The 25,488-nt window shown below is 46.2% G+C and overlaps 4 protein-coding genes across 5 annotated transcripts; 3 read left to right on the top strand and 1 right to left on the bottom strand.

The window, feature by feature from the left end:
• Positions 1 to 1,073: 1,073 nt before the first annotated feature.
• On the top strand, positions 1,074 to 4,658 carry LOC117841748 (protein JASON). Of its 2 annotated transcripts, none has more exons than XM_072291885.1 (8): positions 1,074 to 1,431; positions 1,547 to 1,601; positions 1,691 to 1,764; positions 2,799 to 2,891; positions 2,972 to 3,042; positions 3,147 to 3,963; positions 4,042 to 4,142; positions 4,326 to 4,658. In XM_072291885.1, the coding sequence occupies exons 1-8, from the start codon at positions 1,375 to 1,377 to the stop codon at positions 4,369 to 4,371; spliced, it is 1,314 nt and encodes a 437-aa protein (XP_072147986.1). In that variant the 5' UTR covers positions 1,074 to 1,374; the 3' UTR covers positions 4,372 to 4,658. The 2 variants fall into 2 exon arrangements, with proteins under 2 accessions (XP_072147986.1, XP_034578126.1); XM_034722235.2 differs by having other exon boundaries at positions 1,091 to 1,431; positions 4,060 to 4,142.
• A 5,981-nt stretch (positions 4,659 to 10,639) lies between these two features.
• LOC117866449 (putative E3 ubiquitin-protein ligase LIN-1) lies at positions 10,640 to 15,465 on the top strand. Its single transcript, XM_034750658.2, has 7 exons — positions 10,640 to 11,790; positions 11,919 to 12,066; positions 13,050 to 14,023; positions 14,122 to 14,266; positions 14,353 to 14,604; positions 14,711 to 15,020; positions 15,180 to 15,465. Exons 1-7 carry the CDS (start codon positions 10,715 to 10,717, stop codon positions 15,287 to 15,289), a joined length of 3,015 nt encoding a protein of 1,004 aa, XP_034606549.1. The 5' UTR covers positions 10,640 to 10,714; the 3' UTR covers positions 15,290 to 15,465.
• A 1,390-nt stretch (positions 15,466 to 16,855) lies between these two features.
• On the top strand, positions 16,856 to 19,472 carry LOC117851036 (O-fucosyltransferase 23). Its single transcript, XM_034732938.2, has 2 exons — positions 16,856 to 17,221; positions 17,639 to 19,472. Exon 2 carries the CDS (start codon positions 17,772 to 17,774, stop codon positions 19,098 to 19,100), a length of 1,329 nt encoding a protein of 442 aa, XP_034588829.1. The 5' UTR covers positions 16,856 to 17,221; positions 17,639 to 17,771; the 3' UTR covers positions 19,101 to 19,472.
• Positions 19,473 to 20,032: 560 nt separating this feature from the next.
• On the bottom strand, positions 20,033 to 23,754 carry LOC117851044 (OVARIAN TUMOR DOMAIN-containing deubiquitinating enzyme 11). The gene is made up of 10 exons (XM_034732949.2): positions 23,593 to 23,754; positions 22,579 to 22,793; positions 22,148 to 22,221; positions 22,012 to 22,066; positions 21,643 to 21,717; positions 21,452 to 21,525; positions 21,299 to 21,347; positions 20,647 to 20,731; positions 20,386 to 20,442; positions 20,033 to 20,272 (listed from the first exon to the last, which is right to left on the bottom strand). Exons 2-10 carry the CDS (start codon positions 22,747 to 22,749, stop codon positions 20,229 to 20,231), a joined length of 684 nt encoding a protein of 227 aa, XP_034588840.1. The 5' UTR covers positions 22,750 to 22,793; positions 23,593 to 23,754; the 3' UTR covers positions 20,033 to 20,228.
• Between the last annotated feature and the right edge of the window lie 1,734 nt (positions 23,755 to 25,488).

Raw genomic sequence — 25,488 nt, 5'->3', positions numbered from 1 at the left:
TTTTGCTCCAAAGCTCATCATTAACTCCTTATTGACACCCTTAGCCTGTCATTAACACGGGGTGTTACACACTACATTGAGTATTGCCCGTTGATGGAGAAGAGATGCAAGCAAAGAAAGAAAAAAAGAAAAGAAGAAGGAGAAGGAGAAGAAGGCAAGCAAAAAGAAGGCATTCACAAGCATTGCAAAGGGTGGCTTTGATATGACAAAATCAAGTGATGAAAAAACCCACCGCAAGCCACGTGCTTTCTTATCATCATCAAGCTTATCGCATATTTGCTTAATGGCCAAAGGTATGAAAGAGAGCGATGTAACTGATGATGACTCCTCTCCTTCCACACCGGGAGTTTGTCTTCTCTACCACATTTACCTTCCCCATTTCTTATTGCACTTACAATTCCGCATTTACCTTTCCTAGAATTGCCATGTGTAGTTTATAGGATTGGAACCTAGGGTGCAAAACTCTTTTGTGGTAGAGATAGCAACACGTAGAAAAATCTAGCACACATCTAGATAGAAATTGATATAGGTCTTTATATGTGCTTGGAGTGAACACCAATTCACCCCCTCTTAAGGTGTCACGGTCCCTTCAGTGTTGATAAAATCGGATTTGCAGTTAAGAACATACATGAATAGACATTTGGGACGGTTTTTGCGCTCCGCTTCTCGCAAAATTAACACTTATGACTTATGAGCAACAAAAACTACTCCACTGCTACCCAAAAAGATACTTTATCAAGACATATTTTATAATGGATTTGATGAAACTGATTTGATATTAGTGTTATTTTTTATAAACTTGACCAAACTTCTTACATTTTGAAACGGAAGGAGAAGCTACTATTTAACCATAGATAACCATAGATATAGGAATCTCACTTCTTTTGTTTTTGTGATGTTTATTCCTCATCATGTCTATGGTCGTCGAGTGCAACCTATACGTGTCATACACAATGTGACACGGTGAGCAAACTAAACAAGTATTTTTTTAGGGGGAGCAAACTAAACTAGTTCCGGCCTAAAACTGAAAAGCTCGAGGTAATGCTACCGGGCCGCTTTCCACAATTAGGCCAATTAGATATCGAGTTGCAAAGCCTACCTTTTCAACAGAAAATCAAAGGCCCATAAAGCCCAGGCCAGGCTGGATCTTCCCGTTCACTTTCCCTCTTCGCCCTCCGCCTCGATTCAAATCCACCAGCTGCCTCCGCCACCGGCGGCTCCCCTCCCCTCCCCTCGCCCCCTCGCCTACTCTTTCCATTTCCGCTCCTCCGCTCCCCGATCCCGAAACCCTAGCTAGCCCAAACCCTCGGCGGCAGCGGTTGCGCCGACTGTACGCGCGGTGTGTTGGGTTTCCTCCTCAGCTCCCGCGTCGCCATGGGCTGCTTCCTCTCCTGCTTCCGCGGCGGCTCCGACCCATCCGGCGATCTCCGCGTAAGCGAGTCCACCTGCGACCTCTCAATTCCTCGCGGTTCTCGTTTTTTCCCCAGATTGGTTCTGGTGCCGGTGGCGGTGTATGTGAGTTTCCTTGCGCGTTTGCTCTCTGCAGGATCCGCTCGTACGGGAGAGCCGCATCGGGGACGCCTTCCTGAATGACGACAAGAGTATGTCGCCATGCCAAATTCCGTTGTTTCAATCGATTTTTAGCTCTGTTACGAAATTCTTACTTTTTGGTGCGGTAACATCTTTCTAGGAATTGAAGCGGGTGGAAGGCTGGATGTGGAGGCGGCTAATGGTGGAGGAGTCGACGAGGAGCTCAGGAGAGAGGTACTGACCTTAGTTGGTTCTTCTTTGTTTCTTATTGTGTGAAAATGTATCAGAATTTAGTTCTTACTTGAGATGAGTAGTGCGAAAATTGAATGGACAATGCATTGTAGTCCTTTTCTTTGTCATGTCTTCAATGTTACTGTGGTTGTCATGAATAGCATTTAGGTGCTAAATTCAAGTCTAGGATTTTCCAGGCATACTGTACAGTACCTGCACCAGAATTGCTACTACAAGTATTCGTCTGCTAAAAAGGGGTGTTGTGGAATGTGCGAGTTAGGCTTAGGTGGTAGGTGATTATCATGCAGAAGGTTGGAATGATGATGTGCTGTTTCAGTTCGAATAATTCAGTGCTAGGACTACAACTGTACCAGAATTAGGTCCTATTTGACTATTAGCTGCTGACCATTTCTCTCATATTATGAGCTGTGCTTTCAAGAAGGCAATGTTTGTCTTTGTGATCTTTTTTGAAACTGTAATTGGATTCTGCATATGATCAATACGCCACTCTCATGGTCTCACCTATGTAAAATTTACTGATAAATTGTGTGTAGCTAGCTTATAAGTTCTTTTTTTTGTACATGCGCATAGCAACTGATCAAAATACTGCTACTGCTTTCATTTTGAAACAAATCGTGTCTTAGGTCTGAATATAGGCTGTGCTCCACTGGAGGTCACAGTTATAGATTCTTTTTTCATGTGTGCCTACACCTATGTGCACAGTCAGCTTCTGCTATTTATTTTTTGAACTTTCTGGTACCTTGAAAATCGCTTGAGATCAAATCAGATTATAATCATAGCTGTAGGTTGGGTCCTGCTAGTTGTGACATGTTAACTTGTGGCCTAGGATATTCTGGCGTGCAAAGTATACCCATGACCATTTTATTTATGTTTTATATGTTCATATGCATAACCGTTATCACCTTTCAGCTTTTGTGATTCATTTGTATTCTGAAGGCAAATGCGATTATATTCATACACATTACATGATTGCTAACACAGCAAAATGCACTTTCATGATGTTTGATGATAACTAGGCAAATTATCTCAAATCTTGTGGCACAATATCACAAACCCCACCAGAAATTCTGGAATTTTCAAGCCCAGCCACTTCAGAAGACACTAATGAGGTAAGGACTCTGTGTCTGCAATGTTTTTCTAATATTCTCAGTCTGATATCTTCTTCTTCTTCTTCTTTTTTGATAAACAGCGCAATGACACATCCAGCAATGTGCAAGTGATGGAAGAGACAAAACTACTGGAAGGGAACTTATCTGAAGTGTAAATAACCACCTCCACTCTTTTCATGAATGAATCATTGGTGGAATGGTGGGCAGTGTATCTACTATGACTACAACTCTGCGTTTTTTCCCCTTTCAATGCAGGTCCAAATCTGATGAGCCTGATTCACTGATTCAACAGCAGAACATTGATGAAGGAATTGTCAGGGTGGAATCAGAATCTGGATCATCGTCACAGGACAATCCTTCATTTCAGACCATCAGAGACCAGAAGACTGATTCTAGTGATTCACCTTATCCAACCCCTTTGGTCCTCAGAGGTGACATCCAGACTCCTGGAACAGTATACACTGCATGTATGGGGACTTCAAAGCATGGAAAGCGTGCAAGAGCCAGCAGACAGTTCATTTACCCTGTTCTGAGACCCATTGAGAACAAGCTACAGTGGATGGAACTAAAAGCCGCTGAGTCACCTGTGCTAGCATCCAATCCTCCGAAGAGAAGAAATATGAGCTCAGATTTCGGCAAGAAGCCTCAGCAGACTTTTGCAAGTTCAATGGCTGCACAGACAGGTTCACCAAATTCCGAGCCTTTCCCGTTCCATGACTACTGTGCAGAGCAGGATGAAGTCATCTCGCCTGACGAACTCAAGGCTCAGAATGTCAAGCAGCAGCTGTTTGAAGGTGGAGAAGAACTACCGGAACAAGGTTCAGAAGATGGAAAGCATGGCGTTTCAAGCCTCGCTTATTGGCTGAAGCCATCATCTGCAGATGATGAGAGCCACGGTGACACCAACACCGAAGACAACGTTGAGAAGGAGCCATGCTACGAGAAGAGTGTCTTTGATGTGCCTATCTTTCCAGCATCAGCTTTCAACTGGGACATTGATAATCCTACCCCTGTGTTGCCCAAGGCGTGGGACGGCAACGGCATCCCAAACACCACAACAAAGTACAAAGAGGTATGCTCGCATCTGATCCTCTCCTAAACCTGCACATTTCTGCAACCTGTTGAATGAACGCAACTTTTCCTGATCTAGTCTTTCCGCCGTTGCCAGGACCAGAAAGTCAGTTGGCATGCCACACCGTTTGAGGAGAGGCTGATGAAGGTTCTGTCGGATGAGAAGCCGCTCCATGAAAGGTCTGTTTTGCAGGCCTGATTACATCTGTTTGTCTGTGTTGTACAAGATGCATGCTGCCCATGGATACTTGGATACATTGTTTCAGTTTTTCACAGTCCAGTTGTTAGCATTACGATTTGAATCTGCAAAGCTAAAGTTACCTAGTTTTACTAACACTCAGCCTGATGGTCCCTTCTCCGCAGGAAAATCAGCGGGAAGCTTATCCACCTTGAGGAAAACGCCGAGTAGAGAGGGAGAGCCTCTCGCAAGCTGGAGACGCGCGTCCTCGACATGATGAGATGGTCCAGGCCGTGGCCAAACCAGCATGAGCTCCCGACACCGTGAATGTTATCGACTGCATGGCATCTGTGAATAGAATCTGAGTGCCAGAAACGCATTCGTTTTTGAAACTTCATCCCGCACTGCTGCATAAATCGGGGACGAGCCCCTTGGCTGGCTGTCATACGTCACCACATCAAACTGTTGATCGATGCTTGGTGTCAATACAAGTCAACATTTCTGGCTCCTGGCTGCTACTGGTGAGTGTGAGTCAGCTAGGACTGTTGCTGTCTTGGATGAGACGAGGTGAGATGGGATCTGCAACTGTCAAACAGTGCGGCAGCTCTGAAGGCCTGAACGACACCGCGCACCAACGCGCCGCTGCGCCACACTGCACACACACGGCCTGAGTGCCTGACGAGCCTCGTGTCCGCTCCCGGCGGCGCCCGACCCACCCTCGATTGCCCATGCGGCTTCGTCGAGTAGCAAGCAGCAGCCCAGCAGCGTGCCAGCGTCTGCGTGCTGCTGGCTCCTGCAGCTTGCACAGGGAAGGAGATGTTGGCTCACAGGATCACAGTACCCTGGTGGCGCTCCGCTCTGGTCGCAGGAAACTTCACGTCACGTCACGCATGGCGAGAGAGACAGAGGGGCAAGCAGGCTGCAGCCTTCAGGGGGTCCAGATTCGGAACACATGCCATGCCAGTATGCCATGTACTGCGAATCTACCTGCAGCGCCGCGCGCATCATCGCCTGCAATAACGCCGCGTGACGACGACGCCCACAGCCCCTGCTGGTGCCTGGTGGGGTGGTAGGCCTGCGCTGCGCCCGCCCGTCCTCCGATCCGCCCGGTCGCCCACGGTAGCTGGGGCCTTCAAGGCCGGCGTAAAGGCACTGCCCGGCCGGCCGGCCGCCGGACCCCCCCGCTCCGCCGAGGATCATTCCTGCTCGATGTACGCCACACCATTAGACGGCCAACGGCGTGCATCCTGCATCCCCTGCCGGCCTGAAACGCCGCCTCGCCGCGGTCCGCGGCGAGATAGATTATCGACGGGCGATGTTTTACCGAGCGATCGAGAGAATCTACTCTATCCAAATTCCAGTTCTAGGAAGCTCGTGCTGAAGCCAAACATAAGTTCTTTGTATGGTTGTTGATACGAAGCAAGTTTTTAACAGCTGATCAGATGTTAGCTCGAAATTAGGAATGTGAAACAGAATGCGCATTATGTGATCAGGCAACAGAAACAGTAGTGCATCTATGCCTCCAATACACCTACACCAAAGAGGTATAAATGCTAGTGCCTAACTGGACTGGGGCATAATCAACATACCGAAAGATGGAGATATAGATGTCGAACGATGGTGGAGGAGATCACTGGCGGCGTTCAACACGAAGCAAGACCGATCGGTAGCAGCGTACCTCATCCTAATTGCTTGGAACATATGGAAGAAGCGCAACCGACGAATTTTTGAAGGAAAATCTCTACGGCCAATGTAAGTTTTCGACATGATCTAAGATGATGTGAAGCTGCGCCAGAAAGCATGCGGGAACCTATGTTGGGTAGTGTATCTATCTTAATTTTAATTATGAGTAAGATGAGAGAACTATTTATCCTATGTAATATCGAACCATATGTAATCATAAACCTCTACCTCCTTAAATGAATGAATTAGTAGTGCTTCTGCTTTATTTAAAAAAATTCCAGTTCTTACTTTTGCCAAGCAGTGGCGTGATGGAAGCCTGGAAGCAGTGGCGGAGGGAGGGGGGGCACGGGGGGGCTGGCACCCCCTGACCCTCCGCGGCATCCGCAGTGGCCCCTGGTGGCCTGGGCGGCTGGAAGCTTAAAACCACGGGCTCATCTCGACCCACCCGGATGGCAATCATGGGGATGGAGGGATGCCGGATGCGAGAAGTGGACGCGCAGGCAGGTAGCGGCAGCGGCCGGAACAGGATCTGACACCTTCAGATCAAATCAGGCGACGGGACAGGCGAGGCCGCAGGGCCACCGCCGGCCGCTCGCGACAAAACACGCCCGAGACGACGTGCCTGGTATGGAGGGACACCGGCCGACCCACCCCAAATTCCTCACCACCACCCGCCGGACGACGAGTCGACGACCGAGCTGTACGTGCCACGGCGGTCCATGCACGGCGTCGTGCTGCGAGATGGTCACACCCCCACCCTGGAGAACGAAGCGCATGGCCGCATTTTGCATCGCGCGCATGTTAATGTGACAGCATAAACCTGGTCTGGTCTGGTACGGTCTCCATTTCTACAGCTGACACAGTACCATTAAGCCCATGACTTGATGAGGCGACCAGTGTTAAACCTAACCCTATTGGGTCATCAAATGGTCGCATAATTTATAGTTATATTCTTCGATCGGGTGCAGTGGCAGTGGCAGTGGCAGTGGCTGCAGCAGGGTCACGGGGTACGCGGGGGCGGTGGCGGCTTGCCACGCGCGTCCCCGGCCAAAACCTGAGGCGGTGAAAAGGCCCTCCCGATCCGTCCGCCGCGGGATAGACCCCATGCCGTTTCCTCGCCAACTTGCAAATAATAATCTTGCGTCGCCATGAATCGTATTCGTATCGAACTATCGATCCAACACCACCCTCATCACCCTTCATGAGCAAAACGGGTCGCATTCAGTTTGCACCATGTCCAGGCCTTCGCTTTCGAAATGTTTGAATCCAACACGACGGTCGACGGAGCAAGTAAAAGCATGCCTTTCCCTGTAAAAGGACATGGCCAACAAAGTGAGCCCATGCACATTTGCACATACTGTGTGATGGACACTACTAGATACTCTCACTTGCAAGCTAGAGACATACATGAGCGAAAAAAAAAAGGGGTTAAGCCTGGGACCTGATCGAGGTGTCCTCCTCTTGTTGGATCGATCTGCCTCGCATTGCAGCCCTAGCAAGCTGGTGCCTGAATAATCCTGATCTCAGTTCTCAGCCAAGCAACCGGACAAATCTCTCTGAACGTACGCTCTGAACAAACATATAGCAACATGCCTTCGAGTCCAGCAACAGCTCAAACTGTCTCAGCAGCTAGCAGCGAGCAATAGCCTCAGCACATGCTGATCAGAGTATATATGCAGCAGCTAGGCCGGCACATTGGTTTGCAACGCAAAGAGAACCTTGTCTTGTTCCTGCTTGTCTCGAGCTAGCAACCCCATCGCCATAGCTTCACTTCGCAGGAGGACGAACTCGACGCGTAGCATTATTTATATTCTTTGTTAATAACTTGCGGTGATGACGGGAACGACCAGCAACCACCCCCTCACACACGCATGTCGTTTGCGTGGCGTATCATTTGGCACTACTAGATCATGCATGCGTTATAGCATGAACGTACGTGCATTGTTTACTCTCGGCACGTACGTAGGATCGTACATGCATCGTGCATGGATGCGTGTGCGTCTCGTCTGTGTTTGAATTGAATCTTTTGGGAGAGATCCGTGTCACTAGGTGCCGTGGCGTTTGTTCAAGTTGCGCTTCAGATGTTGCCAAGGACGTGCGACGACATGGAAAATTGTAAAAGACCACTTGCGAAACAATTTCAGGCCTCTGCCGCAGGTCTCATTTGTTTTTATATTTCCACTGGCTGCCTTTGATCGATCGCCTACATAACTTGTAAGGATCTTCCATGTCAGCGTGCAAACTCCACCATGTCTCTCCTCTTATCCAAGGACGCCCGTGGTGGTATAACATGCCGTGTGGTTCTTGATCTGATCAAGTGATAGCATGTAAGGACACGAAGGATTCGGGGATATGTGTGCGGCCCGACACGAGTCGTGCAGTACAATTGGAAGATGCAACGGAGCTGGGTTGCCTTCTGGGCGACCTATGCAAGTCCAATGTGCATGGTCAACACAAACAAGGAGGTGTTTGAAAATATAAAAAAGTTATAGGAGTGGAAGTGTGACAGCCCTGAATTTTCAGGTGTTGTGGTTGCATTTTTTTTTCTTATTTTTCATCACATTTGCTGCTCAATTATTTTCACTACTACGGTGTATGCTACTACCGGTTGCTGAGGAAAGGGATCGGGTCATGAGAGGGGTGAGGGAGCCTTGACGGCCTTGGAGTTTTGGAGCTAGATAGGTGGTGGTTGTGCTTAGAGGGAGGGAGGGAGGAAGGGATGGGTGGGAAAGATGCCTCTAGGAGAGGTATATTATTCCAACGAAGGAGACAGATGGTGAGTGGGGTGGCGACAAGTAGGGGTGGATCTAGCAGTAGGGCGGTCGAAGTATAAGCTCATCCTACAACTTCGGATGCAATGGAGCTTCTCTTAGCCCCTCCTACAGTTTGTAGCGATGGATGAATGACAGGAAGAAGAAAAGAGAGTGAAGGAAGAAAAAAAGAGGAAGGAAGGAAAGGGAAGGAGGAATAGTGAGGAAGATGAGCCTCTCCTAGCTGATCTGCCACAGCTGCAAGGAATTTGACGTTCAGAGTGGATTGGAAGACTATTGGTGTTCGGTGGCTAGACTGGAAATGGGAGGCTGTCGAGGTTGAGGTTTCACGTCTTAGATGGAGGAAAAAAAGACGTAGAGGAAATGATGAGCGGAGTGGTTGATGTCGTTTCAAAACTAAATTAAGATGGTTCTTTGAGAAAGCTCTGCAATTATATTTTATACGATTAAGAATAACATCACTTAGCTTATCTAATTTTCCTAAGTGTGAGGCCATTGCTCAAGCATCGACGCCGCAAGGACTTATACTCGGCTTAGGGCTCGTTTGGTGCCGCTCCATCCAGCTCTGGCTCCTACACTGTGCGTGGCAGGGGTGTTAGAGGAGCTGGAGCCAGTGGAGCTAAAATTTGTGGCTCCACCGACTCCTTGCCAGTCTATGAGGGGGAGGAGGAAGAGAGAAAACCAGCCTCCGTGACAGTATAGTTACGTAACAGTATAGTTACAATACATAAACAGTAGCATGTCAGGTAGAGTCGGAGCCGGTAGGAGCTCCATCAAACTACCCTTAGGGTCTGATTGGTTGGTTGCATACCCCCCGTCCAGGCTCTCGGGATGCAACCTTGCTTTGATTGGTTACTTGGACAAGCGTTTGGACGCTCCGATCTTGCTTTGATTGGTTACTTGGACAAGCGTTTGGACGCTCCGATCATGCATCCATACAGCTCGAGCTAGACCCGTTCCCACGTAGGAATCGGGCGTTCTCGCGAGCCAGGCTCGGCCGATGCAAGCCAGATTGCAGGGAGCGCATAGGCGCGTGTAAATGATGGCTCGACGGGCGTGCATCCAGCCACCCAATCGCTTTCTTCGTTTGACCTAACCAATCAGATCTGTCTTACATGCGTCGGGCCTGGCCAAACGTGGCCTGGATCCCTCATGCAAGCCAGGCTCCGCCGAGAAGTGAACCAATCAGCCCTCAATCGTCCTCTTGCTCGTTTTGTGATGCGTTTGCTAAAGGGAGACCTTGTGCTCGTGTCTCACGTATTCCAAGCAATTCTAGATGTAAAAAAGCAGCCTGTAGAGTGCACGGTGCATCAAGATCTATTTCAAACGCAAACCATTTTATTTCTGGTCCCTGCTAGTGCTGGCCACGAACAATGAACTGGTCCCCGTAGAACTCGAGCGTATTGCAACATGCAAACAAAAGAGTTGCAACAGTTAACACACACTAACACCGCACCCGGATTCACTGTTCACGTCGCACGCTTCACTATTGCCACCGTGTAGTACATTGGTGTCGTCTAATAGGCGGTCTCATGCATTGACATGTAATCTTGAGATGATTCAACAGGCAACCCGTACAATGGGTTGTCCTATAAGTTTTCTGGTACTGGTATATAATTCCTTAATTTGTGCATAAGAAAAATAAAATATTATGAGTTGCATGGCAACAATAACTCGTACAATGGTTGTTAAGTTGTCTCGTAGTCCTACAATTTAGCTCATGAGGTGGTTGTTTCGCGAAGCAACGACCTCTTTCTCTCTCCTCGCTCTCTCTCCTCCACATCATAAAAAATCCTATATGGCACTGCATGAGACGACCTATGAGACCGCTGACGTGTAGCAATGTACTTGGACGCGCACGAGGCAAAAAAAAAAAGAAAAAGAAAAAGAGGAACGCGTTGCCGTTGACCCGTTGCCGTGCACCGCTGCATGCACGGGTACGTGGGCCGGTGGGGTCCAGGCGTCAGCGGCGGGCCCACTCTTTAACTGCGCCAGCGGCCTCCGGCCTCCCTCCCATTTACTACTCGTCACCCAACCCATGAGCTCAGCTGAGGCGCCCCCTTCAAGCGCAGACGCGATTGCGCGACGCGGATGCTCCGGACAGCAAGCGCCCAAGCGCCATGATGACGCCACCACCGCCGACCACGCCGACGCCGTCGTCCCTCCGCGACCTGCTCGCGCTGGAGCGCATCGCGGATGAGGACGACGGCGGCGGCGGCGGCGCCGCGCGGCCGTTCCCGCAGCGCGCTTCCCGCTCGCCGCGGCGCGGGGCGGCGTCGAGGTCCAGGTCGTGCAGGCACGCGTCGCCTCCGCCGCGGACGCCACTGGACATGAAAGGGAAGAAGGAGGGGTGGGAGGCCGCCGCCGCCGCCGACGACGACGACGATGGCGCGGTCGGCGCGGTGGTCGCGGTGCTGTCCGCATACGTGGGGAGGTTCCTCAAGGACGCCGAGTTGCGGAGCGGGCTCCGGGAGAAGTGCGCCGCGTGCCTCGCGCCCGCCTCGACCGCCGCCGCCGCCGCGGAGGACGCGGCGGCGGGGCGCGCCGTGCTGGCCAACCTCGAGCTGGGCATCGAGAGCATCGAGCGCCTCGCCGCCGACGGCGCCGCCCCGCGCGACGCCAAGATCCGCTCCCTCCGCAACTCCATCCGCCTCCTCAGCGTCGTCGCCTCGCTCCACTCGCCGCGCCCCGGCGCCGCCACCGCCGCCGCCGCGGGAGGACGCGGCAGCACCACCACCTGCGGGGTGCCCAACTCCCACCTCGCCGCGTGCGCGCAGCTCTACCTCTCCGTCGTCTACCGGATGGAGCGCAACGACCGCGTCGCCGCGCGTCACCTGCTCCAGGTGTTCGCCGACGCGCCGGGCCTCGCGCGCCGGGACCTGCTCCCGGACCTCTGGGACCGCGTCTTCCTGCCCCACCTGCTCCACCTCAAGGTCTGGTTCACGAACGAGGTCGAGCTCGTCGCCGGATGGGACGCCGACGACCGTTGCAGGAGGATGAAGAGCCTGCAGAGGTTGTACAACGATAACATGGACAGTGGCACGGCTCAGTTCGCGATGTACTACAAGGAGTGGCTCAAGTCAGGGGGCAGCGAGCCTCCGGTCCCCTCTGTGCCGTTGCCTTCGATGCCCGGAAACTTCGACGCCTGCGAGAAGCATTCGGCTTCGGTGCGCAGGAGCTCCATCAATAGAAACCTGTGGGTTTGCAACAGATTTTGATTGCATTTGGAAGAAGTTTGCATGGAGTTTATCTCCATACAGTTGGTATAGGATTCTTTTTTAAAAAAGTTACTCTTTTTTAAAAAAGCTATCTGTTCTTTTTCAGGTACAATGCTGTTTTTGGTACGGCATTTGAGCTGGAAGATGTCAAAGATGCAAAGCTAGACGATGAGACTGAATTGGTTTTGGATTTGGATTTGGATGTGGGATTGAATGATAATTCAGTGAGCTTGAAGATGGAGAAGCTTGCTCATGTGAGTCAACAGCTCCTTTAACTTCTCTAGACTAGATTATAAGTAATCTGTGTTTGTTGGCGTGTCAAATTAGTGTTGGCATCTTTTAGACAAGTGAGGAATTGTGGTCACTGATTGCAGTTCTGAAAATTAAAGATGCGCCAATGAGACAGCTATTTGATCCCAGTACAGTATCATATTTGTTTTCTAAGCCGTGGGGCCGGAAATTTTGGCTGATTCCTAGTTGTTTATGGTCGTAGGCAAGGGACCACAGTCCTATTTTTAGTATCCACTGAACTGTTCTGTTAAAAAAGTTTCTACTGAACTGAAGAACAGTGTGTCCTTTGTGCCTCATTTGATTTCACGGATAGTCATCAAAATCCAATCTTGATTTGGGATTTGCATATGCTATTAAAAAAATAAAAATGATGATACCGTCATAGTGTTCTCCAAATTTTGGTTACTTCTCTTGGTGGCTGATTAGCAGCTTTTCTACCCATTTCTGTTCATCTAATCTTATTATTCACTTTATTCTTTTATTATGTTGCTAACTGTCATAGTTTACTAATACTCTCTGCGTCCCAAATTGTAGGTCGTTTTAGCATTTCTAGGTTCATAGCTTTTACTATTCGTCTAGATATACACTATATCTAGATACATAGCAAAAACTATGAATCTAGATATGCCAAAACGATCTACAATTTGGGACGGAGGGGTATATGATTTCTAATATTGATAGAGCCACACTAGCAAAACAAGTATATTCTTGTTGTTAATCCTCTTTTGCAGCAATTGCACCAGGCATACGCTGTAAATGGAAGTTTTGTAAATCGTCTCCCATTATTTTCAAAAAATAAATCGTCTCCTATGGTTTCTCTATCATCCAGGACATTTATTTTTTCAGCCTGCTAAAGTTCCCTTTTTTTTTTGTCACGGAGTATGAATTGTTTCGTCCTTCATATACCTTTGAAGTTATTTAACTTAAGCCTGTTTTGAGTAGACAGAGTAAAATGGGGCTCCAAGAAAAGCATTACCGCTCTCAGAAAGAAGGCGCTATTCCAGAAACAGCACCTACACAACGGAAATCATACCCTTTTCGACTATTCTCCTGTCAAGGTGATATAAGTAGGAAAGTTATCAATCATCCTAAGATAGCAAAGAAGGAAGTTCTGTCTGTCGAGAAAGAGCTATACAACAGTGAGTTAACAATGACTCTGGAACGAGCAATTTCCGTGGTATCCAATTCAGACAGCCTTAGGCAGTGCGAGGATGCTGTGCATGAAGTTGCCAGAGCATGTTCAACCTTGCAAGGGGACCCTAATCTTGTAAACTTGCTGTCATGTGCCTCTTTTATTCAAGGGCTTCTCGAGGTTACATTCACCTCCAAAGATGATGCTGTACTGGAGTCAGCTATCTTGATAATGGGAAAGTTAGTGTTGGGGAATGAGGTGATTAGACAGCTTGTGCTTAATGCAGATCCACAGCTTGAGGTTTTCTTAAGGCTTCTGAGAAGCAACGAGTTGTTCCTGAAGGCAGCTATAGTGCTTTATATGATGAAGCCTAAAGCTAAGCAGATGCTATCATTGGACTGGATACCTCTGGTACTGCACATATTGGAGTGTGGTGACGAGGTGCAATCTCTGTCTTCTGTAAAATGCGCACCAAAAGTTGCTGCGTTCTATTTCCTAGATCAGCTCCTTATGGGGTTTGATGTTGACAGAAATATTGAGAATGCAAAGCAGATGATTGCTTTAGGTGGTTTGGACCTCCTTATTAGCAGACTTGAAGCTGGTGATGCCCGTGAGAGCAGACACTGCATTGCTCTCTTGACCACATGTATTCAAGCTGACGGCAGTTGTAGACACTACTTAGCTGATAATCTGAAGAAGGAACCGATTGTTCAACTTCTTGTTGGAAATCAGAAGAAGGCTAGTGCTGCAGCCCTTAATTTTATTAGTGAACTGGTCTGCCTTAATAGGTGAAATACTTCTACATTGTCAGTAACATAATATTCTGAAAAGAAACGTATCTCTAGAATATCCCTGATATTGAACTATTTCTTCCTTCTTCAAACAGAACAACCAAAATCGTGGAGTTCCTCAAGGAGCTGAAAAATAGTGGCTGCTTGAATACAATGCATATTCTGCTGGTCTATCTCCAGCAGGCTCCTCTTGTCCAACATCCACTAGCAGCTGTCCTGCTACTCCAGCTTGATCTCCTGGTACCATCTCGAGATGAACCTTTTCTTCCTTTGCTCAGGCATGCTATTGGTATTTGTGCGGTCCCCATACAGTAGTTTTCTTGCAGGGTGATCCTTTGCAGTACAGCGTATACAGAGAGGAGGCGATTGAAGCCATGATATCTGCTTTGGAGAGCAGTTCACGGAGCAAAAAGGTCCAAGAACAATGTGCTCGTGCTCTTTTAATCTTGGCCGGGCGGTTTTCATCTTCAGGAGAACCCATAGCAGAAGCATGGCTACTAAAGAGAGCAGGCCTAGACGATTCCCTCTCTGAATCCTTTAGGAGAACGGAGATATTCAAAGATAAGAGTGTTCGAGCAGTACGTTCAAATATCTGAAAACTATGTTTTTGGATTACCTTACATTTTGGTTGTAAATCAGTTTCTGTTTGCTTTTTTTAACCATTGTATTTGTGCTAATGGCTAGGAAGAAGAAAAGGTGGTTGAAGAACGGCTGAAGAAACTTGCCTTAATGTTACTAAATAGCGGGGGCAAAAGGTTCCTCGCGGCACTGTCAAACTGCATATCTGATGGAATACCAAGTCTAAGTCGGTCCTGCCTCATCACCGTAACATGGATGAGCAGTTCCCTGTCACCACTGGGTGGATGCAACGATTTCCAGCCTCTAGCATGCTCCGTTCTTGCACCGAACCTTTTAGATAGCTTAAGCTATGACAGAGTTTTGGAGGAGAGGGTGCTTGCTTCACTGTCACTGCTGAATGTTGTGAGACATCCAGGTACATTTGCAAAATTAGCAATGCCCTTATTTAATAAGTATTGCATTTGCAATCTTTCTGCCTTTTAGGAAAATATTTGCAATCTTTCTGTTTTTTTTTAAATATTTGCGATCTTTCTGCTAGCTGAATCATTTTAAGCCAACTTTTGTAATCTGACAGAATGCATGGAGAAGGTTTTCCCACTGAAGAAAGACACAATCGAGTCATTGCAAGATCTTGCAGAAGTGACGTGGACTGCAAAGGAGCTCCTCTTCGCCTGCTGCAGATGACATGAAGGGTCGGATCCTCAGAGATCAAAACTACACTCTACACTCCATCATGTAATTGAAGTAATTTGTTGCGAAAAGTGTAATCGGCCACTGTTCTGTACACAAATTATTTTGTTGATATGTAAAGCATCATAGCTTCTTTTCCTCGTAATAAACTCCAGTTTTCGCTGTTAAAATGCATTCTGCTGTTCTGCAAATGGCTTCATTTCTTCAGTTGTACATGGTCCCTGTTCTGACATGATTCCAAGGTACAGTGAAACCTTTTTTGCATAGGGAATTTGTTTTGGTTTATTGGACTTTCCTTTGGATTACCATCAGAACACAAATATGTAGGAGATTTGCAATGAGTTTCCTGGAGGTGCAATGAAGCTTTTGGATTGCGATGAAGCTTTTGGACAATCCGAATGGCCCCTAACTGATCTATGATTTTCGTTTATGACGGATTCAATGGTTGATCTGGTCCGATTGCTTAAGAAAAGAAGTAAGTTGGTCTGGTCCAACATGCAACTACTATAAGCAACTGGATAAGGGCAAAGGGCAGTTTCTAGGATCCTTCATCTGACTACGCGATCTTGTTTGGAACGCGATAATTGTTCGTGGGACAAAGTGGTCTCGTTCCTAACGCAAGATTAGCTTGGCTGCTACGAGTACACAAGTGTTTCTCCTTACGCCTATGCGGTACGGCTACGCGCTTCTTTTTCAACCTACGAAATCTTAAGGGCCTCCTATATGTACTGTTATTTTTTAAGAGACCACGACAGGCAAGATGCCAGCGTGAACAATTGCATTGGCACATGAAATTTTTGCATAAATTTTAAATAAAAAATATTATTAGCCTAAATTACATATGTGATCCTCCCGTATTTATGGTTAAACAACTAAAATGGTCGTTTGGTGCGTTGCGTTCACATATCCAAATCGGACGCCGGGTTGCAACTGAGGTGCAGATAGAACACGAGAGTTACTTCCCTTCCATAACTTTTTTCAAACCTTATCGTTTTTCATTTTTTAACATCTTGTCAATTTATCTTTTGTTTCATTTTTTTAACATCTTGTAAATTTATCTTTTGGGACTGATAGGCACTGATAAGAAAAAGGGATAATGCTACACAACTTACGTTCGAAATCTTAAAAAAATTGAATGGCTCAACATATGTTGCGATAATTAAGTATCGATATCGCAACTATTATTTATGCATGTTTCACAGTGAATATTGCATGAAACATAATGTCCATGTTGCGGCGTGAATTCTCTATCCTAGAGTGGAATGACGTAGTCATTTTTTCGCATATTTTTCAATGTTGCAATCATAGATTTTTGATGTTGCAGATGTTTTGTTTTGATGTTGCAACGGAGCGTCCGATGGGAAAATTCCAACGTTCGGGCGCTAGCAGCGAAAAAAAAAGTTTGTGTGTGACTAGGAAGCTCCTTTGCCTATCCACCCTCCTTCCCTACGGAATTACTTAACTGAATCGCTGAATCGGAGCTGAATTCCAGCGGGCTGGGCGAGTGATTCCACCCCTAACTCCGACAGCCGGGCCACTCTCTTCGGCAACGGAAACACGAATTCATAAGAGGATTCCACCCCATTCGCGCGACACGACCACGTCTTCTCTTCTCACGCGACGTCAAGGCCCCCACCCCCACCGCCTGCGATCTCCGCCTCCTCCACAGCTGCCGGCTCTCCCCCGCCGCCGTCGCGCCGCGGAGCACCGGACCCGCCTCCACCCCACCTAGATCGGGCGCCTCCTCCGCCACCCGTTGGTCACTCACTCCGCCTCTCCCCGCTGGGGCCGGGCGAGCTCGCCGTGGGGCGGAGAGGTTGTCGCCAGCGACAGGACCCGCGTCGGGTGCGCGCGACGGCAGGGGAGTCCTGCTCTTCCTCCTCGCCGAGCCCCCTTGGGATCCATCCGTGCTAATTTGTACTGTTGGTAAGAAACCCCTAAACTATATTTTGGGGGCGTGGTCCATTTCGCGTTGGTACTGTTTGTTCTGGACTCGAGTAGGAACCTTTCTGCAATATCCCGTCCAATTAGCGTGAATGCATCTGCAATTGGAAGGAATTTATCACTCCAGTTGCTTTTCAATGCAGTGTGGCTGTTGAGCGTGCACAGGGGCTCAAACGGGATATCTTCCCAAATTTTTTTAGTTTCCATGTTAGCTTACATAAGTGATAAGTGCATTAATGAGTTCTTGTGCATGCTAATATCCATTAGTAAATGCCATGAGGAAAAATTTCCTCCTATGTGTCAGCCTTGTTTTTAACCTTAAAAATGAAATTGTACCACAGATGTCAATCCACAACAGCAATGATTGAATTGTCTTTATTTTTTCCTCTGTATTTGCAGCCACTTGGATCGATCATGTGCTAAATTGATCATGGAAAAACACCATCAAGTCTGCTGATATCAGTTCAGCACGGGCGTTGGTAGTGACATAATAGGACTCGTTGTGATGACAAGGATTTGAACAAGCGTTCCAATGAACATCCTACTTGAGCTGAAGCATCTCAAGCTCTTAAGCTTGCCTGCAAGGCCTGTCATCTGCAAAGGCCTTCTGATAGTGATTGCTCTTATTATATTGAGAGCAATTTTATCTCCATTTTTTGCCATAAACTCATCTGAGAAGGAAGAATTTTATGAGTCAACATCCCCTGACTTGCTTCCTGGAATTAGACGAGACAAGTTTGTTGAGGTCCCACAGATTATATGGGGATTGAACAATCAGAAGATAGCATTCGCCAGAGCGTGCTTGACTGCAAGATTCCTGAACAGATCTCTTCTCATGCCAAGCCTGAGTGCTTCACTCTTCTACAAAGAGGTTGACTTGCTGCAGCCTATCAATTTTGACAAGGTGTTTGACTTTAATAAGTTCAATGCGCGTTGTCATGGTTTTGTAAAGTTAGCTCGGTATTCAGAAGTTTCTAATCGAACTGAACCTTTCAAACTCCAAAAGGGGAGTGGTAGAAAGTGGACAGTGGAGAGAGACTTGGATCAACTGCAGCAATTCATAGGGGGCAGGGCAGACGACTTTGAAGTCATTGAAATCGTTGGGAAACATCCGTTTCTGTGGCCTGACCATTGGCCAGTCAAAGACTATGCCAAAATCTTTGATTGTCTTGTCTTAGTTCCTGAGATAGAAACTGAAGTGGTTAAGGTCATATCCAAGATTAGAGAGGCAGGCCAAAGAGCAAGACATGAAGCTGGGTTTTCTCATAGTAAGCAGAGGAGAGATGGCTCAACGAATCTGCCTGTACCATATGTTGCTGTTCACATGAGGATAGAAAAAGATTGGATGATACATTGCAAGAAGTGGGAGCAGCGGTCCCATTTACATGAAATCTGCAGCAGTAAAGAAGAGATCATTCATAAGGTCTCACAGATCACTGATCTACGTCGGCCCGTCGTTGTTTATCTTGCAGTAGCTGACAGCCTTCTTGAAGATGATTCAATAACCAGTGGGTGGAGAGTGGGTATGGTTGCTTATGAGAAGAAGAAACTTGGAGTTACCGACATCTATGATAGGCAACCATATCTTATAAAGTCTGCCATCGACTTTGAGGTGTGCTCGAGAGCAGACGTGTTTGTTGGCAATAGCTTCTCGACATTCTCCAACCTTGTAGTGCTTTCCAGAACAGAAAAGTTATATAACCTGGGAAAGGTGAGCTCATGTGGTGAGAACATCGGGCTTTCATCATATGCATACAATGTCATGGGCGATGATGGTGGGCCGCAGAGATGGATGACAGATATGTCCGATACAAACCTTCAGAGGCTAAGTTACGGAACAAATAACGTCTCGTGCCACTGACTTTTGACGCATAACACTTGACTCAACATGATTGTACACGGGAGGATGATCCTTGTTTGAATTTCATTTTATCTTCGAACAGGAGAAATATGTCAGCTAGTCTGTGGTGCTTCTATGTTTGAAGCTGGAATCGTCATGTCACACTTGTGGAAGACTACGGCAGAGTTGTCTATATACTTTGTGAGTGTCTATAGATGTGCTGAAAAGCATTGACGTGTTGGGCAGTCTTTAGTTTGTAAAGCTGAATGTTGTGTCATAGTTCATTTATCTGTGACCTGTTCAATTTTTTTATGATTTCAGAAGCAGATCTACACATTTGTTTTGTCTGCAGTCAGTGTTTGTTTGTAAGATGGTTTGCTGTGTTTTGAACTATTGACCTGCAACACTGTCCAGTAAGGCAGTAACCTTGCAAAAGGATTCTGCCTGGGATGCTTGGTGTTTCTGCAGAAGAACGAACAAGGGAGTAAGGGTGGTGGAAGGATCATTTTGGAGGCGTTGAAACTGAAACCCCAATGGAATAAAACACTTACAGCCCACGTTCAAAGGTATAGACAAAGGTAACTAAAAACAAAGGTATACACAAAGAAGAAAAGCCTCTTGCACATGTCCAGGATCGAATCTAGTACTAGGTTACTAATTCCCAAGGATGGATATGAAAACCAGATGCATCCTTCCCGAAAGGATCAATGAAAAGGAAACAATTTCCCTTGATCCATATATGCTTGAATTAACTTGCACCGTAGTCAAAAGTTCATGGCCTAAATTTCAAAAGCAAATGGCTCAGTCTTAACATGAACAGGGAAACCTTTCTGTATCCCAAGTCCCAACAGATTGCACGTGCACCATCCATCAGAAATGCGCGGGTTGAGGCGGAGGAATTGAACACTGGTAGCCGCAAATTACAGTCCCAGAAACGTGGTGACCGCAAGAGCAACAGGAACAGGCAAACAGCCCAAAACTGCACTAATAAAATTTGGCAATTCACTGTACATGAGCTTACATGGATTTGTTTCCAGGTCACATTGCAGTTTACAACATTAACAAAAGGCGAAGCTAAGGTTACAGATGCTGCTGGACTACGTAGCGAAGACCAAAAGCAGATCCAAGAAATTGCTGGAGCCTACCGAGCTAAAACAGCCAGTGCTTCTTTTTAGTTTTGCGTGACGGCAGATCTGAAAGCATAGAGTATGCAATAGAGTATGAGCTCAGATGAATTGGTGTGCCAATCAGTAAAATTTGTTGGAATATAAGCCAGCATGTATCAGGGAGGCAAGATAATCCTCACCTTCAATTGCATACAATGAATTGTAATGTACTTCGCACCAGAAACTTAGCCAAAGCTCTGCAAAAAGGGACAAATGAATGGTCAAAAACAGCAGTTTCCACTGTGACCTACTGATCTTGAATATAAGGAAGGGGTTCCAGAAACTTAACGAAGCTCTATAACCACGGAAAAATCATAATAACGAGGCGGTTGGACTGTTGGAGTTTGATAGAAAGTTGATACATAATATAGTAACAGGAGCAAACAGGAGCAAACTCTAACCTCTTGTGGGAGTGGCATCTCTGGGGACTATCTCGACTAGGCATGTGTCTCTAAACGATGTCAACAGACATATTTTAGCAGCAAACTGATTCAACAGAAAAACTTGCTGTTAGAAAAAAAAATACATATGATGCCTACTAATAAGTTAACAATTTGAGCACTCTACGGAAACAGTTGGAAGCAAGGATTAAAGAATTCTACAATACAGATAAGCACGCGATGTATTACTACCTCCAGATACAAATAAGTGATGTTCTGGACATAAACATGGTCATACCTCACCAAAATGTTTCATGATCCTTCAATCACTAATCTCCGATGTACTATTTTACAATGTGTAGCAAAAGCAAAATATTTATTATACTAATTTTGGTTAAACATTTCCTCTATTGTTGCTATTATTTTTTATCTCCACCTGTAAAGAGATATGGGTAATGAAAATATAGATAGTTGGACTATATGCAACCCAAAGCGTCAATTACTAGTGAATGCAGGGAGTACAATATTCAAAATGTCTATGGAGTTTTGTTGGGACGGACTAATGATAAAGCATCACATTGAATCTACAACTAGAACTAGAGGCCAAAAGATAAATAATGCCAAAACCTGTAGATAAAATGTTTTTACTCATAGCTTGAAAGTGCTATGTTACCCTATCTGCAGCCGCCTGTAAGGTCACATGATCTCCCCATTCCCCAGATCTACAGTGTCATATGTAAGAAAGCTAGCATCAAGACATGAACAATAAATAGAATGTTTCATATGACCAGGAATTAAGCATCTTGAATTCAGGATGGAGTTGAACCTTTTCATTTTCTTCAGATAAACCTTATATTCCATCGGTACATAGCCTTCATAGTGCTTCTTGAATTCCTTTAGCTAAAACAGAGATATACTTCAGGAAAGCAACTAAGAGCAAGTATTTTCTTATAAGAGCAATAAACAAGTTATATTAGGAATATCTATCAGATAATGAGAGAGGGATGAGGGATGTACCTGCTTCACTACTGCCTTCCTCACGTGTTTGTGATAGTCAGGATTGCGGAATATCTGGTCTGCCAGAGCTCGGAACTGTAATAAAGACAAGTCACTCAAAATGGAGAAAGTTTTTTTTAGGAATACGATGCAGAAAGGTTGAAGACACAATAAAACTTCACCTTGTAGATGAACCAAAATATGATAATCAGATAAGCTTATAGTTTGAAGAAGATAATAATAAATTATCACTACCTAAGTCTACCAGTACAAATGAAGATGAACATACTATATAGCAAGTAAAATACAATAGAAATGTGTCTAAATAGATTTTCTTCATAAAAATGAGATGGTAATTCTATCAAGCATGTAAAAAAGTAAAAAACTAACCTGACAGTTCCCATCTCCTTCTATTTGGTATTCAGCTAAGCCGTAAGTGCCCAGTCTATCATAAAAAAGTATGAGATAAATGAGCCAAAAACGAAAAAAAGAGAGGATAAAAGAAAGAACATAATGAAGCACTTACCTTTCCAGCAACGATTCATGATCTATTGTCGCATTATTAAAATCCGGAATTTTCCCATTCACTCGAGGAGTGTGCTGTCATTATGAACATCAGTAAACTTGGTACAAAGGGTAGTAGTTACGGCACACTAATTTGATTTAATAGTAACAAAGGTAGATAATGGTTTTTTTTTTCTCGAACACATATTATTCTATTAAAAAATACAAACATTTTTGTAATAAATACTTGAGTATATAAGAAAATGTACTGTTTATTATTGTCAATTATCTTTATTGGATGCTACGTAGACATGCTTTATGTCATGCTAACAACTTGATAATAGTTTTCTCCCATCAGAAAAATATGGTAGATCCAAAAGGTAAACTTCAAGGAAGCAGAGACACCAACGTTTTGTCAGAGAAAAACATATTACACAATAGTGAGATTAGTACCGGGATCGAATCTAAGTGTGACAGGCGCCTTCCAAGACTCTTTGCACTGTTTGTTGTGTTTGCTGCTTCAGTTATAAGGGTACCGATGGTCAGTTCCTCCTCACTCTCCTGAGTACTGCTGCTAATACTTGAGGAAGAGCTTTTGCTAACACGTTCCTGCTGTTCAGACATGATATCTCACAAGGAACATTGAGGTTGCATGGGTTTACTGTAGGCTGCAAATTAAGAACGAAACAACAGTTTGGTGATGCACTGACAGGCACAATTTTCTATAATGAAACTGGCGGGTAGCAAACAGCTAGCTCAAGTTCAAGATATAACATCAAATGGCATGCACACTAGTAGTGTCAATCTAGTCATCGAGACATTCTACTGCTTGTTACTGTCGAGTGAAAAACAAGTTTTCGACTATCCACACTATTCCAAAGGAAATACGAAGATAAGCGTGGCAGCTTACAGATTCCTACTGTTCATTTCATGGAGGACACAGATCCCAAGTAACCACCCGGTGACCATAGTCCTTTCCGTAAGCTACTTGCAAACTGAGAGTCAGTATAGACGCGGCGTCCACATCGCAATCCACAAACTTTTTTTCAGATCCCAAGCTTAGAATTTTCTAAACCATGGACTTTCCTCTAAAGAAACTATAATCCAAGAAGCGAATGCGCGGCGCGGCGGCACAGGCACGTCGAGACGCTCGCGGCCGCCCGGGCCGGCGCCGGTCCGCTCGATTCCGCCGGCGCTGGCGGACGGTACCAGGCCCCGCCGGCGCCCACCGGTGATCCGCGAGTGAACCCCCCGAGCCAAGATCCTTCCTCTTCACGGAGCTAAGCGAACCGCACAAAAAGGATTCACGGGCGAGCAAGAGGGGAAACAAGCGCATCCAAAACGCAACAGAAAACAGAGCAGAGCTTCGCGCCGCCGGGCCGACGGATCCAAGAACCGCGACAGCGGGACTCTCCGGCTCGGGAAGAAGCTAGCGAATTGGTACTGGCGCACGGGGAGGAGACTCACCGGCTGCTCGGATCGGAGGGGCGGTGGCGCGCTCGTCGGGGAGGGAGCCGCTCGAGCTAGCGCTTTCTCTTTCGCACCAAAATCTCTCTTGACGAAGGGAAGTTTCCTTGTCTGGAGATTAGCCGAAATGACCCCTGGATTTTGCTCTTGTTGCAAGTGGGCCCCTCCCAGGAAAACACACAACGCTATGACTACGTGTTTGACTATATTCGGAGTAGCTTTTGCTTTTCGTTTTAGCATGTGTTGATGGGATTCTTCAACCTTTTCCTGACGCAACTGTAGTGACAGCAACATCTTACGTGTAGTTAACCGTGTGTTTCCATTTTGCATTGGGAATTTGGGATAATTCCTCTCTCTTCTTTTTTTCCACTAAAATTGGAGGCACAGAATATAGGTTTCTTCTTCTTCTTTTTTTTTTACCTGGCAAAGTACAGATTCAGCAGCATTACAGGCACATACTCCACTTGAAAATTCCGTTTCAAAACATTTGAAAGTTGAAGATGGCATTGGCTATAGTAGCTTTGAAAGGGATCCATACAGAATATTAGATGAGAGGCATCTATTGTTTAAGATGCTCTTCAGGAGCAACTGCTTAGTTCGTTGAAAAGCTTCACATCGATGCAATGCAGCTTCAAACACGAATCTTTTTGAGAAAAAAAAGAAAAAAAACTAGTGGGTAAAATGAGACGAAATAGTTTAGGGGGGTTGCATGGACAACAACAAAAAGCTTGAGTGTAAGACACAAATTCTCGCAGTGGGACGTTTCTTCTTTCAGGATGGCCACTAACTGGACCTGGAAATTTCATTTCAAATGCAGCTCGCAAGACGTCCACTAGAATTTTGAAAGTATCCCGTAGTTTTCGTGCTTACTGTCCTCCCATCGACACAATTGTGTGCATCAGTGTGTGTTCTTGGGCAGGACAATCATGTGGCAACATAATTGAAAAAGCTATACCAACAAGCTTAAACTATGACAACGCATCTACTTTTTTTGGGCCCAAAATCAGAGAGAGAAGTAGGGATAACAATTATGACTATATCCATGTGTTGTACGCTGGAATCTCTTTTCCAATACTCTGCTCTTCAAAAGCAACTACCATCCTGATTGAAAAATAAGTATAAGAGGATTCAGTCCAAGTCAGATGTGAACTATGAATATATGATGTTTTCTTTTTCGAAACAAAGGTTATAGGATGTTTTCATGTAATCTAACTTTTTGCTTATGCAAAAGCCAAATCGTGTCAATCTCAAAATTACAGAAGTATCGACCTCAGGATAACTCATCGGCATACAGAGTACAATTCATAGGATCCATGACAACTAATCTCGAGAACCTAATCTGGAAAACATGGGTGCCACCAAAGTGCAAATTCTTCAGCTGGTTGGCCGTGCAAGATAGAATTTGGACAGCGGACAGACTCCAGCGTCGGGGATGGATCAGTAACCCAACCTGCCCCCTTTGCAGCACAGCGCAGGAAACAGGGTATCACCTTTTCGCCAACTGCAGTTTCACACGGCTAATTTGGACGGAAATTAACACATGGACGCAATGCCCTAATGTTGATCCAAGCCGCTGGGATAGGCACGACTCCATACATAATTGGTGGACAGCTACGCTGGCTAGCCCGGTGGCTGAGGGGAACGTGGGGAAAGGGTTGCGAATCCTCATTATCCTCGTTCTTTGGGAGATCTGGCTAGAGAGAAATCGGAGGGTCTTCCAACACAAAGACAAGACGGCTACCCAGATAACCGACGGCATCAAGAACCAAGCTGCGATGTGGGTCGCTGCGGGAGCTAAACACTTGGGGGACTTTCTCTCAGGTTGAGTGTTCCGTTTTGTACTAGTTGTCATAGCGGAGTTCTGCCTCCCCGTTTCGGGGATGCGAGTGTACAACT

Source organism: Setaria viridis, chromosome 1 (assembly GCF_005286985.2).
Source record: "Setaria viridis chromosome 1, Setaria_viridis_v4.0, whole genome shotgun sequence".
NCBI lineage: Eukaryota > Viridiplantae > Streptophyta > Magnoliopsida > Poales > Poaceae > Setaria > Setaria viridis.
This window is presented reverse-complemented; position numbering and strand designations above follow the sequence as displayed.

Coding starts and splice junctions, on each gene's coding strand:
- LOC117841748 (XM_072291885.1), top strand. CDS start 1,375: ATGGGCTGCTTCCTCTCCTGCTTCCGCGGCGGCTCCGACCCATCCGGC. Junction 1,602..1,690: donor CTTCCTGAATGACGACAAGA/GTATGTCGCCAT, acceptor ACATCTTTCTAG/GAATTGAAGCGGGTGGAAGG. Junction 3,043..3,146: donor GAAGGGAACTTATCTGAAGT/GTAAATAACCAC, acceptor CTTTCAATGCAG/GTCCAAATCTGATGAGCCTG.
- LOC117866449 (XM_034750658.2), top strand. CDS start 10,715: ATGATGACGCCACCACCGCCGACCACGCCGACGCCGTCGTCCCTCCGC. Junction 12,067..13,049: donor AGATGGAGAAGCTTGCTCAT/GTGAGTCAACAG, acceptor TTGAGTAGACAG/AGTAAAATGGGGCTCCAAGA. Junction 15,021..15,179: donor GAATGTTGTGAGACATCCAG/GTACATTTGCAA, acceptor GTAATCTGACAG/AATGCATGGAGAAGGTTTTC.
- LOC117851036 (XM_034732938.2), top strand. CDS start 17,772: ATGAACATCCTACTTGAGCTGAAGCATCTCAAGCTCTTAAGCTTGCCT.
- LOC117851044 (XM_034732949.2), bottom strand. CDS start 22,749: ATGTCTGAACAGCAGGAACGTGTTAGCAAAAGCTCTTCCTCAAGTATT. Junction 21,526..21,642: donor GGAAGGCAGTAGTGAAGCAG/GTACATCCCTCA, acceptor TCTCTGTTTTAG/CTAAAGGAATTCAAGAAGCA. Junction 20,732..21,298: donor TACAGGCGGCTGCAGATAGG/GTAACATAGCAC, acceptor CTGTTGAATCAG/TTTGCTGCTAAAATATGTCT.